At 28.4% G+C, this 13,953-nt stretch overlaps 1 protein-coding gene and 1 pseudogene across 1 annotated transcript; one reads left to right on the forward strand and one right to left on the reverse strand.

Annotated features, from left to right (window-relative positions):
• Positions 1-318: 318 nt before the first annotated feature.
• On the forward strand, positions 319-1,037 carry LOC149891946 (uncharacterized; annotated as a pseudogene).
• A 1,566-nt stretch (positions 1,038-2,603) lies between these two features.
• On the reverse strand, positions 2,604-7,473 carry LOC145185916 (ras-related protein Rab-10-like). Its single transcript, XM_090080219.1, has 6 exons — positions 7,266-7,473; positions 6,076-6,136; positions 5,502-5,562; positions 3,645-3,722; positions 3,475-3,564; positions 2,604-2,971 (listed from the first exon to the last, which is right to left on the reverse strand). The coding sequence occupies exons 1-6, from the start codon at positions 7,390-7,392 to the stop codon at positions 2,777-2,779; spliced, it is 612 nt and encodes a 203-aa protein (XP_089936345.1). The 5' UTR covers positions 7,393-7,473; the 3' UTR covers positions 2,604-2,776.
• Between the last annotated feature and the right edge of the window lie 6,480 nt (positions 7,474-13,953).

Consider the following 13,953-nt stretch of genomic DNA (forward strand, 5'->3'; position numbering starts at 1 on the left):
AATTATATTATTGAAGTTGTTGCTAGTAACATAAACCTATTAGTTTCATCAGACCTAACAATTTTTGTTTTAATAGTTCTTTAGTACTATTAAACTCCTATGTTTGAAGTTTATATCTTTGAAATTTATGTTAAGAAACGCGTATTTATTTGTATGAAAGAATACGTTCTCCTACGTCAAATAAGGTCAAATAAAATATTATACAAGACCTATTTGGTGTTAAAATATTTTTTTTGTGATATGTTATGATTTATGCTAATATTTCACTAAAATTTCATTAATATTTATGAAAGTTTCACAGAATTTTCAAAAAAATAAAACGACTATCATGCTGCTAAAGAATGTTCTGTTCCTAAAGAAAACATTGAGACGAAGAATAAAGCAACAAGAATTTAATGCAACCAAGCGTGAAGGTCGAAAAAGTGTGCTGAGTGATAATGATGAAGCTATGATTGTAGCTGCAGCGCAGTATTGTCAAAGATATGATCTTCCATTAGATTCTCTTGACATTTGTAATTAGTTGCCCAATTTTGCACAACAATGAGGATGAAAACTCCTTTTAAAAATGGAATTCCTAGGAAAGATTGGATAATTTCTTTTAAGAAGCGTCATGTTGATAAACTTCGATTACTCAAACCTGAAATACATTTTCAAGAGCTAAAAGTTTAACACGTGAAATTGTAGATAAGTTTTTTACTATTTTATCTGATGTAATTCATAATAATAACATTGTACCAAGTAGTATATACAACCTTGACGAGACCGGGCCCTCCACAAATCACTTAACGAAGAGAGTATTTGTACATCCATAAAGCAAAGGTGCTTATGAACTGGCTGCTTCTTCTGGTAAAGCTATGTACTCTGTACTGTTCTGTGTTTCTGCAGATGGAAGATATCTTCCACCATTTGTTGTTTTTAAGGGAGAAAGCTATCTGTATCCTAAATGGATAGAAAATGGACCACCAGTGTGTGCTTTTGGGGCAAAAGCAAGTGGATCGATGCAAGACTTTCTATTTGAAAACTGGTATTATACTTGATTTTTATAGTTTTAATTTTTTTCTTTCAACTTTTTTTTTTCTTTCCCTTTTTACACTGAATTTTTATAATTCAGTGTAATGAAGACGGTACAATATATATATATATATATATATATATATATATATATATATATATATATATATATATATATATATATATATATATATATATATATATATATTTACACTGAATTATAAAAATTCAGTGTAAAAATATATATATATATATATATATATATATATATATATATATATATATATATATATATATATATATATATATATATATATTAGAATAGTATTAATTTCTTGAAAAATGAAAGTTGTGCTAATGGTAGCAGAGTTGTGCTAATGGTAGCAGGTAATGTGGGTCTATATAGGCATCTTTAAATAAAGGCTCCCCAGACTTATTGATAGTATTTTAAGCAATAGTTTTTTGTTAAATTTGTTTAGTAGAATGTCCAATTATAATTTTAAGACATCTTTTGTCAGAAAGCCGATACCTAAACATTGATTTTTTTTAAACTCAAAGTCAGAAATAAGCAAAAATAGGCTCAGATTACCCCACCCTACCCTAACTATTTAGGTAGAAATGGAGTGATTTTAAGAACGGATTCTTGGACCTAAGGATAAAATCTGTTTTTAGGATGTTCTAAGAAAGGATACACTGGTATGTTACGGAATTAATTACACTGGTATGTTACGGAATTAATTCCATTTTGAGTTCTATTTTGGAGGGATTTGTTAAAAGTGATAAATTTTATGTCCACACGTTGTCCTATTATTAAAGTCGTTATGAAATGTGGTAGGAAAGAGACTGTGTTGTTGATTCCAGATAAATGAACGATTTAAGGATTGGATTAAGCCATAGAAACAAAACATTTTGGATGTAAGGTATGGGATGTCACTAAGAAAATATCTTAGGCAGAAATGAATTATTCGTATTATGGGTTTTAGATTGTCCTCAAACTTGGCATGCATTTCGTTAATATGACCCGAAAACTGAGTGATATATAAATTAGTATCGTCGTGTCAAACTTTCGCTAACATGCCGTTGGAACGGGTGCGAGTATATTTATGTGTATTAGAAGAAAGTTCCTCATCACAACAACAGGATAAGTTATATTATGTAAAAACAGAATGTTTGAGATTTTATCCGATGATTTAAACAAAATATCATTTTTTATTGATCATTTAAAATAATCAAATAAACATGTACTACACAATAAATCCAGTTTATCTGCTACCATTATGTCGTATGACCGTAAAAAGTTGCGTGACTGCCTAAAGTAAAACTAGAAAATTTCTTTGTATAAGACTAGCAACAGTTTTATACATTAATTTCCGTTTTACCAAATTTTGTAAAAAAGAGCGAAAATTGATTTCGACTGAAGATTACCACAGCTTCGTTCCCAAAATCTTCGTTGAAAAATACTTGATGTGTGTGATGCAAAATATAAACTTACCACATAGCACCTTTAACACAAATCTGAAGATAGTTATTGTGATAATATGGAAAAGAGTTACAAAGCTAAAACACCTTTCACAGTTTTAAATAATACATAATTGAAAAATGTAAATCTTTTTTTATAAAAAATATATTTCACTTAACTTGTTTGTACATAATTAAGCGGTGAAATGGTCGTTGGTTTTAAAATTGTTTTTCACTTGGCGCAAATCTAATCGTGTTAACAAAATAAAAAGCAGTCTTATAAAAAAGCTTGGTGGAATTTACAAATTTATGTATTACAACAGGCGGCTGATTTCGAACGACTTTCTTTCTGTATAACGACGCCTGATGTTGATTGATCTTGAGTAGCTCCTGCTTGGTGTTTACGCAATATGTCTTGAGTCAGTCGCATAAAAGCCTCTTCGACACAAATGTTATCTTTAGCACTGGTTTCATAAAACTTTATATTGTGTTCACGAGCGATCTAAATGCGTAGCGGAAACCGGAAAAATAACTTAAATGTTTTCAAAAACGTGAGAAAATTTGTTGAAAAAATCAAAAGTCCCCAAGAGTTCCTATTCTGGATTTGGAACATAATCTCTAGAGAATGGCGTCAAAAACTGGTAGACATCACGTTCAATCATTTTGAATTGAACGCAAAACTTAATTTATCTGAAAAGCTTCTGGTGTGATTTAGTTTACTAAACCTATATTTACCAAAATAAAACAATTTCAAACTAGCGATTATATTGTAGATAGATTAAATCGTAGGACTATTATTACTAAAAAACGTTTTACTAAATGTACACATTAGTTAAAACAAACTAATATAACTAAAATTTAGATTTAAAATTAGATTTCTAAAAAAAGACTTTTTGTAAAAGATCATCAAGTCGTTCAATTAGCTCAACTATTTTTATACAAAAACTCATTTAAAGCTTTGTTTTATTAACTACTGCCATTTTTATTAAACTTTTAAATATTTACCCCTTCCCCTTTTTCTTTGCTCACCATCCTTTTGTCATTCATATCGCATTTGTTCCCAAGAATCATTCTTTCAACCCCTTCACTTGCATGCTAAAAATAAAAAGAATGTCATATGTAAAAGAAAACTCACAATCGATAAAACAACATCTAAGCAGTATCCTTATAGTTACCTCATCAATATTACGCAACCATTTTGCTATGTTATCAAATGTTTTCTCTTGTGTTATGTCATAGACAAGCATAATACCCTTTAGATAAAATAATAATAAAAATAATAAATTAGGCAAATGATACACAACTACATTATGATTGCAAAAAAAAAATTCTGTTTCATAAGAAACATTTGTTACTATGAGTTTGCATAACTTAATTTACATTGTACATGGATTATTTAAATAAAACCTATATAAAACTCTAGATATTAATACAATTTAAACACATTAACATGTTATTTGGTTTCTCTCAAATGAATACTAGGTATTATTGCAGCAGTAGTAGTGGTGCTAAACTAAATAACTCACCAAACTTAAAATTACAAAGTTACAATATTGTGAAAATAATATATAAATCTATTAGAACAAAAGGTGCAGAATATTACCAAATATCATCAAAAATGTGACTATAACTTATTGTATAAAAACATAACTATAAGTAACTTAATGCATTTTATGGATTCTGTAAGTCTTAAACAGTCTAACCAGAATACATATCAGCAAGATATGTATTCTGGTTAGACTGTTTAAGACTTACAGAATCCATAAAATAAAAAATGTGATGGACAAGGAGCTAGATACTGTGCAAAGTAGTTTTATCTTTAGATAATATTTTGGTGGAGAAAGGAGGTGTGTGTGTGTGTGTGTGTGTGTGTGTGTGTGTGTGTGTGTGTGGTGGTGGGGGGGGAGGGGGTAGGTAAAAGTTTTGCCTTAAAAATTTTTAAAATCTCTAGTATTTTTTGAATTATAATTATTCTTTTTTTTGTAAAAATTTTTTTTTTAAAAAAAAGACATAGTAAAGTTTTTAAATTGTTTACAAGCTTTATATAAATTCAAAATCTTTAAAAAGTTTCAAAATACAGTAGAAAATAAACAAAACATGTTAATTATCAAAAAATGGGATCTAATTTTGATGTTGTGACCAAAAAAAATTTTTTGTTGGATTGATAGCCATAAATGCATCAGCCACACCTTCCATGGAAGAAAGCTTTGATTTTAAATTTAATATCCTAATGAATTCTTAACAAGAAAAAGGTGACCAATCAGAGTGTTAGCTGAGTATTGTTTAGAAAATGTTCATTGAATGCTTAATGCTCTTAGTAAATTCCTTTAATATGTAAACCCATATTCATCATTTCAAAGAATGATTAATTAGATGATCTTTGTTATAACCTGAAGCAGTCAATGAGACCAATCTATCTAAGGATGGTAGATAGTATCACTTGGTTGTTTTTTGGACATTGAAAATTGGAGTACTTTGCTCTTAATAATTTCTCAATACTTAAAAGAATGTTTGGTACTTCAGAGTTTTAGAGTTTATTGCCTGGGAACTATTTGGATTTATATATATATATATATATATATATATATATATATATATATATATATATATATATATATATATATATATATATATAACTAATTCCAAACTTAGTTTTACTGACCGCAGTTGTAAACTGATTATATACTTGGTTTTTGTTCATTCATTTTTACTTGAATTAAAGTTTACAACATGTGATTAACTTTAATGTTAAGTCATAAATATAAAAATTACTCATGGCATAATAAACCATTGACATCAATTTCATGACAGCACATATCCATTGCACTGAAGGTATATCCATTTTAGTGAAAAATTCTGTAATTCTCATATTATTGGCAGGGGAATATCCCAAAGTTATGGCCAGCCACAAAATGTACTTGATTTCATAAATTAAGACTGTAAATTTTTATACACCTAACTTAGTACTAACAAAAACATATATGAGTACCAGCAAATAATTTTTTTGAGGGGTTATATATAATCAAACTTACCATAGCTCCTCGATAATAAGAAGTAGTGATTGTATGAAATCTTTCCTGACCTGCTGTGTCCCTGAATAATAAAATAAAACACTTAAAATATATTTTTTAAGTTAAACATTTTAAAAATACCCCTCAAAATAAATAAAAATTAGCAATAGTCATCAAATTAGTATAACTAAATTATTCCAATTGTGATTGGAATTTTCTCTATGATTTGCATAGAAAAGTTAGCTAATACAACAACTTTAAATGCTGAATACTTTTGAGAAAAACTATTAAAATATGCTTCTTTTGAACTTTTTTAAATAATCTAAATAACAGTCCCTTTAATCATTTTTCAATAATTTAATTTGAATTGGGATTGTGAAATACAATTTTTTTAAAAAAAAAAAGAAAATTCTTATTCTATTTAAAAATATTTTGTAATAGAATTTTATTTAACACCTGGAAAGTTGGTGATACTATATTTTAAGAAGGAACTTAGAACTAAAATATGTTGTCAGCAGAAACTTAAATCAACTAAAATCTTTGATAATTATTTTTTGTGAAAGGCTATTTTTTGTAAATTATAAAAAGTACTCACCATATTTGTAGCTTTATCTTTTTACCATCGACTTCAACAGTCTTTATTTTGAAATCAATGCCTTAAGAATATAAATCACGGTTTTTTACATAAATATTATAAACTTACTGCTACTACTTAAATTTTTATTTTTTGTAGATAATAAAAAAAAAGTTCACAAATTTTGGAAAATGGTTTGCAAATTTTTTTTAATTGTTGGAGGATCACAAGTTTATCATTATAACAATTGTGAGAGCAAAATAAGTTGAAGCAGCAATTGCAATGAATATGATACACTTTCAAGTACCAACTACTGTAGCTACAATATGAAACCACTATCTTTTTTTTTAAAATAGTAATAGCAATCTTATAAAAATACCTTTAAAAGTAATTAGAATAGAAAACAGAAAATACATGGGCAAAAGTAATGCAAAATACTTTTAAATAAATTCTAAAAAATAGAATATAAAATAAAAAGAAAGTAATTATTTATTTACACATATAAATATGTAACAATAAAGTATTTGAAATATTTATATTTAATACAATAAAAAAACAAAACACTTTATAACCTTAAATCCAAAACTATAGTGTTTATCTTTTCAAAATTGAAAACCTGACATTTCTAATATTTTGTTAGACATTTTTAATCTAAATACTTTTTTAATGTAGTTTTGCTATTTTTATTAAACTTTTGTATATCCAGCAATTAACAGCTTATAATTCTGAATTTTTCATTTCCAGTTTTGTAACATAATTTAAAATTTCATCACCTTTAAAAATAAAAATGTAGCATAAACAGATGCTATAAATAAAAAAAGAAAAGTGTGCCTGGAAAAAATTGTAAAAAAAACTATTTTGATTAATTAGCAACAAACATCAATATGTGAAATGTTGCAGATATTGCTTATTAGACTATTGATTCAGAAATTTTTAACTTTTTAGTATATGAAATGAGGTTTTTAACAGGGTTATTGATGTTGATTTTAAAATGCTTAAATGCTATATAAATATTTAGTTTTAATAATTGATTTTAAGTATAAAATAGTCAATCAAAAAAGTCCTAAACTTCGCAGTAAACAAATAAATAAAAAAAATTCTTTATTTGACCTCAAAAAAATGCTTCTAACATTTAAAATTTCTGTATCAAGGAGCTGAGTTTATGTCAACAGATTTTGATTATTCGTGTACTTTTTTCTATATTTACTTACCAATAGTTGATATAAAAGTTGTATTAAAAGCGTCATCTGAAAACCTAAACAAAAGACATGTTTTTCCCACACCACTGTCACCAATAAGCAATAACTTAAATAAATAATCATAAGCCTTTTTTGCCATTATTGCGATGCTACAAACGGAGTGCAGACATGTTTATAAATTATTGTATCTGCCCCGGCGTGGTCGCATTTTTAAAATAATCTCTTAAATAATTGTTAATATAACATCACTGTAAGTTCAACCATGAACTTTAAGTAAAACTCAGCTTTAAAAATTAGTATTATCCAATAGATGAGGAAAAATTTTATGGTGCATAGAAATAAATTTTATTAAGTCGCCTACGCAACTCAAGGGCGTAACAAGCAATTTTTTTTATAAAAATCACTTTTTTATCTTTAATTTTTTGTTATTTTCTGTTCTTATTTTTGTCTTGTTAAAGAGATAGTAAACGGCAGTTAAATATGCAGTCGTAAAAAGCCGACATCCTCAAGCCGTCGCATTATCCAGGTGACGAAATTTGTTTTTCTAATCTTCAAAGTAACTTTTCAAATTGATTAAAAACATATCGCCTGATATGATCCAGTTTTTCTGCCCTGTGCTATTGATTTCAGGCTCGTCAGTAAAGGAGGATTCTAGATAAGGCTCTCTGATATTGTTGATTTCGAAAAATGACTTTCTGGACCACACAGTTCATGACGAGTCGAAAAAAAAATTTAAAAAAATCGACTTTTAGAATAGACTTTTGTTCAACAAGGATTTATTTTCAAACGGAATAAGTGAAAGAATTCTTAGAAAATGATTTTAAAAATTTTTGTGGTTTTGTGTTTGTATCAGCGTACTACTATTGAAATCATATAAAGTCTGAATTGTAACATTAGGAAAAATATTTTTATCAAAGTTCTGGACACTTTCTAAAATAATTCTGCAACGAATCAAGCTAATTTCTTAAAAATTTCACCAATAAGAACACCAAAATTTCGGCAGACGATTCCACTGACTTGGGTATGGCATCACGAAATTTTACTTATTAATTGTCCGAAAACTTTTCTGAGGTGTCCAGACTAGATTTAAAAAATATTGGAGATATTCAAAACCGATGAAAAGCTTGTTAGCAATTATTTACATGAGAATTTGATTGATGCTGTGAACCCCCGACCTGGCAACTCACCCAAACTCAATCCCATTGAAAATGGCTGGAATCTTTTTAAAAATAATTTCTAGATGCTATGATCCTTATCTGCCAATGGCCTGAGAGAGAAAAAATTTCAGGGTTCAACTTATCACTCCTGAATATTTAGGGAAGATTATTCACTCAATGTCTGTCCGTTTAGCTAATTATCTGAAAGCTCGAGGACACTACATCAAATATTAAATTGAAGAGTAACCATTAAATTTAATATTTGGCATATTTAAAAAAATTAGTAACATATTAGGCATAATATGATAGGCAGGGCCATTCCAGAGGAGAGGGGGAACAGGACATTAGGCCAACAAATTATTCTGCTATTAAATCCCTAATCTTAACAAAGTAAATAGTCAAACAATTTCACTCTAATAGTAGTACTAAATGGTAATTGAAACCAGGCTTTTTAACTTCTCGCGAGGTTAGAATTATTTTGTTCTATCTCCTATTTTATTAGTTGGGAGAAAATAAGTTATTAATTTTAGTAAGTAATGATGGCTTTCAGAATACGCTCTATTTTAGAAATTTTTTTCTAAATAATTTGTTTGTTTAAACATAAATTATTTAAAGCATAAGTTATTATTTCTTTAAAAATTAAGGCTAAAGTTTTAAATATTTTTTACTTTAAGAAAAAACTCTAAAACTTTCTCCCAACGTTTAAACTTGGAGATAGAACAAAATAATTCTAACCTCGTGTTCTGTTAAGTTAGGTGAGTTACGAAAAAAATTTTCAACAAGATGGCTAATACAACAAAGTGTATAGGGCAGACCGGGGCTAGTTGGCTCCAGTTTTAGTTTTTGAGCTCTGTGCATTTCTGGGTGAACTTTTTTGAGGATATCAAGTTGCAGTTCAAAAGAATATGTATTTGACAAGCATGTTCAAGTGTCAAACATTAACACGTTCGCTGCCGAGCTATTTTTAACTACGCGTTATTTATTTGCCGAGCCATAATGTCTGCAATGATTAATTTTTGCCGAGGCTGTTTTGCGTGGTTTCATTCTCATTGCCAAGGCTAGATATCAACATTTCAATAAAAAAAATATTTTTAATCTGAAATAATTCTATAGTATTTTTTGTTCTGAATATAACTGACAAAAAAAAAGCACTACGAGTATACTCGTAGTTTGGCAATGGCGAAGGAATTTTTTTCTCCAGTGCCGAAGTACTCGTAACACTGTAATGAGTATAACTCATTGCGGTGACTACATCTTTTCAAGATGTAATTGAGAGCTTGAAAGTTGTAATTAAGAAACGTAAGATGTAATTGAGAAATACAACAGGTAATTTAGAAGTCGCAAAATGTAATTAAGAAACACAACATGTAATTTAGAAATTTTAAAATGTAACTGAGAAACCCAACTTGTAAATAAGTAATCGCAATATGTAATTTGAAACATATATTATAAGCTTTTCTCAATTACAACTTTCATCTTCTCAATTACATCTTTCGTTTCTTAATTACATCTTCCATGTTCTAAATTACATATTGCGACTTTTAAATCACATTTTGTATTTCTCAATTACATCTTTCGTTTCTTAATTACATCTTCCATGTTCTAAATTACATATTGCGACTTTTAAATCACATTTTGTATTTCTCAATTACATCTTACGTTTCTTAATTACAACTTTCAAGTTCTCACTTACATCTTGAAAAGGTGTAGTAATGTAGCTTATTTGATGCATTATTATTAAAAATAGTGTTTCAATTTTTTTGCACATCCACATGCACATTGGCAGTTATCATGAGTAAAAAAGGTAATTTATATTTTGTTTTCTTAATTCTAAATTGTTGTGTTTTTTAGACTAGAAGCTAAAATATATTTGATAACTACATTATACTGTATGTTATTAAAAATGTGAAAAAAAATTTGAAGTACACAATAAGATGTTTTTTAATACATTAAAAAACATTTTAGTGTGCACTTCGAATTTTTTACACAGTATACTAGTTAATGTGTTTTATAGATCAGTAATTTCTTTTTTATAAATTGATAATTTATAAATTTATCTATCTCCTATTAGCTCAACACAGATATTCCACTATTGGATCAGCACATATGATTATGGAAGACTGTGAGGATAGTGAAGATGATGATATTGAAGATTCGGATTCATTTTTCGGTTATACTACTATGTCTTCGAGCTTGACTGCATCAGAATCAGGTTCTGAAGATAATAACGCTGAAGAAAGTGATGACAATCAGTACACAGACGTTCATCTAGCAGCCACTGCAGAAGATTTTTTAATGCCGCCGAAAAGAGCTAGAACAACGGGTGGTCCATCTAGAAATTCAAACCAATGGAAAGATGAGCCGAATATTGTAAAACAAATTCAATTTTCTGCGGATCCTGGTTTGAAGATAAACATGGAGAGCAAGAAGCCATTAGATTTCTTTAGACTATTTGTTACAGAAGAGCTTATAAATACTATGGTAGTTAAAACTAATCGCTACGCAACGCAAGAAATAAATAAGCAGCGTCCCCTCAGAAGAAGCTCACGTTTTAAAGATTGGAAACCAATAAATTCAGAAGATATGCGGCAGTTCCTTGGAGTTCTTCTTCATATGGGGTGTGTCAAAATGCCATCTTTAGAACACTATTGGTCTAAGAACAGTCTCTATAGATTTCCCTTATTTTCTAGAATAATGTCACGAAATAAATTCCAACTAATATTATGGTTTTGGCATTTTATTAACAATGAAGATTCGGGTAGTGGACGCTTGTGTAAAATTATTGGACTTCTCGATCACTTAAATAATGCAATGGATAACATCTACTGTCCTAATAAAAATATATCAATCGATGAGTCAATGATGCTTTGGAAGGGACGTCTTGTATTCAGGCAGTATGTGAAAAATAAAAGACATAAGTATGGTATCAAGTTCTATGAGCTTTGCGAATCAAATGGTATTGTACTAAAAGTAAAAATCTACTCTGGCGAGACAACTCTCGATAAACATTTATTGGGAGCTATTGTTTTAGATTTAACGGAAAAATTTCTGGGAAAAGGTTATCACCTGTACACCGATAGCTTTTACAATTCCTTTGAATTAACAAAGCACATGATAAATCAAAAAACACATATTTGTGGTACTTTAAGAACTGATCGAAAGTCAAATCCAAAAGAGTGTACAAAAGCAAAACTGAAACAGGGAGACGTTATAAGCAGAAGCAGAGAGGGTGTAGTGGTTGCTAAATGGAAAGACAAAAGAGACGTGCTATTGATTAGCAACTTGCATTCGTTGCAAATGATTGAAGTGACAAACAGGAGAGGAGAGAAGAAAATGAAACCCAACATTTTCAAAGATTACAATCAATATATGTCAGGAGTAGATAGGGCGGAACAAATGGTATCATATTATGATTGCCTAAGAAAGACAATCAGATGGTATAAAAAAGTAGCAGTTCATCTCTTTGATACTTTTTTGTTTAATGCTTACTATCTAAACAGCAAATATGGGGATCACACAATTTCCTTGCTTAAGTTTAGAGAATTAATTGTTACGGACTTATTGGGTGAACGTTTGAATGAAATTGTGCCTCGAATCACCAATAATAGCTTCCACTACTTGTCTTCACACAATTTCATCACACAATTTCCTTGCTTAAGTTTAGAGAATTAGTTGTTACGGACTTATTGGGTGAACGTTTGAATGAAATTGTGCCTCGAATCACCAATAATAGCTTCCACTACTTGTCTTCAATACCACCGAATGAAAAGAAAAAATTCCCAACCAAACCATGTCGAGTCTGCTCTAAAATAAAACGTAAAGAAACACGATATGAATGTGCTGTTTGTGAAAATAGACCTCCGTTATGTATTGGCGAATGTTTCAGAATGTATCATTCAACAGAATAGGTTTACACTTGAATTTTTATGAAATAAAATTAAATCAATATCAATGTTTTATTTTTATCTGTTTTAAGCTATTTCTATCTTTATCCGCATTTTTTGTTAGGTTCCCTAGATTTTTAAGGTGGCTCACCCCCATTAAAAATCAAAAAAAAATTTTTTTTTTTTTTTGAATTATGTTATATTAAGCATCGAAGTACAAAATTCATAATATATTTTTACTATTATATGCTTAAAAAGTAACAAAAAATACCGTTATTGTGGTTAATACAGTTTCCTACTCCTTAGCAACGCCATAGCAACGGTGTAAACAACAAATTTATTCATTACTTCTTGAAGGTTTTAACTTAAAGTTTTGAACTATTTTTCAATGTTAGATCTATTATGCTTTTCTACTGTTCTGTAAAATGTAATATTTCTTAAAAATATGCTCTGTATCATTAATTCGGTTAGCGTTCAATCGGATGATTCAAAATAACATTTTGAATTTTTAAAAAAACGCAGACCTGGAATGTTTTTATATGCTCGTACGCATGCGTCTGAAATGATAAACAACCACGTTGGATTTTTTATTAAACGAGTTTCGTTGACATAAATAATGAATCTATATTATATATATATATATATATATATATATATATATATATATATATATATATATATATATATATATATATATATATATATACATATGTATATATGTGTGTATGTGTTTATGTAACATTACATACATTTATGTTAAATGTTTAAAAATCATTGAGAAATTAAACAATTGTATATATTATTAATACCAGCAAAAAGCAACCCGTAATACGGGTTATGGTCGGTCTGTTACTTAATTTATAGTGGCTGTTTTCCATAATTTAAAGTTGCGAAACCTTAACTTATACCCTTTTAGAAAAATGCCTTCAAATTGAAAAAGTTAAACCATCTGTAAAGTTAAAATAAAAAGTATGCGGAGGTAAAATAATTCACCAATTATTTAACATTATTTGAGTAATTTACAACTGACATGTTATATCAGTGTAAGGCAGAACAATTTTCCTCGACATAACTAAGTTCAAAACAATACATTTTTAGTTACTGACACAAAATAAAACTTCATCATGCTTTAAATTGACGAAAAAGTAAAGCTAAATTCTTGTTATATTTTTTGACATGAACTTTTACTTATAAGATTAATATAAAGCAAACGTAAATTATACATGAGTTATTAATTTTATGGTATCTCCTTGATACATGTGTCTTTAAAAAAGGAAGTTGTCTTCAAAACGTTAAATGCACACAACTAAATAAATTTATTAAAAATAACTGACCATTTGACCATTACTATATATGGCACTAATCTGACCATTTTTGTATATGGCCTCTTTTTTTCAATAGTTTTTAGTAAACGGTAATTTGCAACCATTTACTAAAAATTCCCTTTTGTTACTCGAAATTTAGTTCTCTTAAATATTTTGACACTAATAAAGGGCCTCTCCTTCCCCGTTTTTGCCTTAATGGTGGATAATAGAGTTATTTTTATTAAGAGTAACCAATTAGAATTTTTTTTTTCCTCAAAAGTGTTGCAAATGCAAACTAAGCTATTAATTAGTTAAACACCTTATAAAATCATGTTGTTACATTATTATACTCGAT

The sequence above is a fragment of the Hydra viridissima genome, unplaced genomic scaffold (assembly GCF_058129835.1).
Source record: "Hydra viridissima isolate aposymbiotic clone 2 unplaced genomic scaffold, HvirCarnegie_v1 scaffold_2, whole genome shotgun sequence".
Taxonomy (NCBI): domain Eukaryota; kingdom Metazoa; phylum Cnidaria; class Hydrozoa; order Anthoathecata; family Hydridae; genus Hydra; species Hydra viridissima.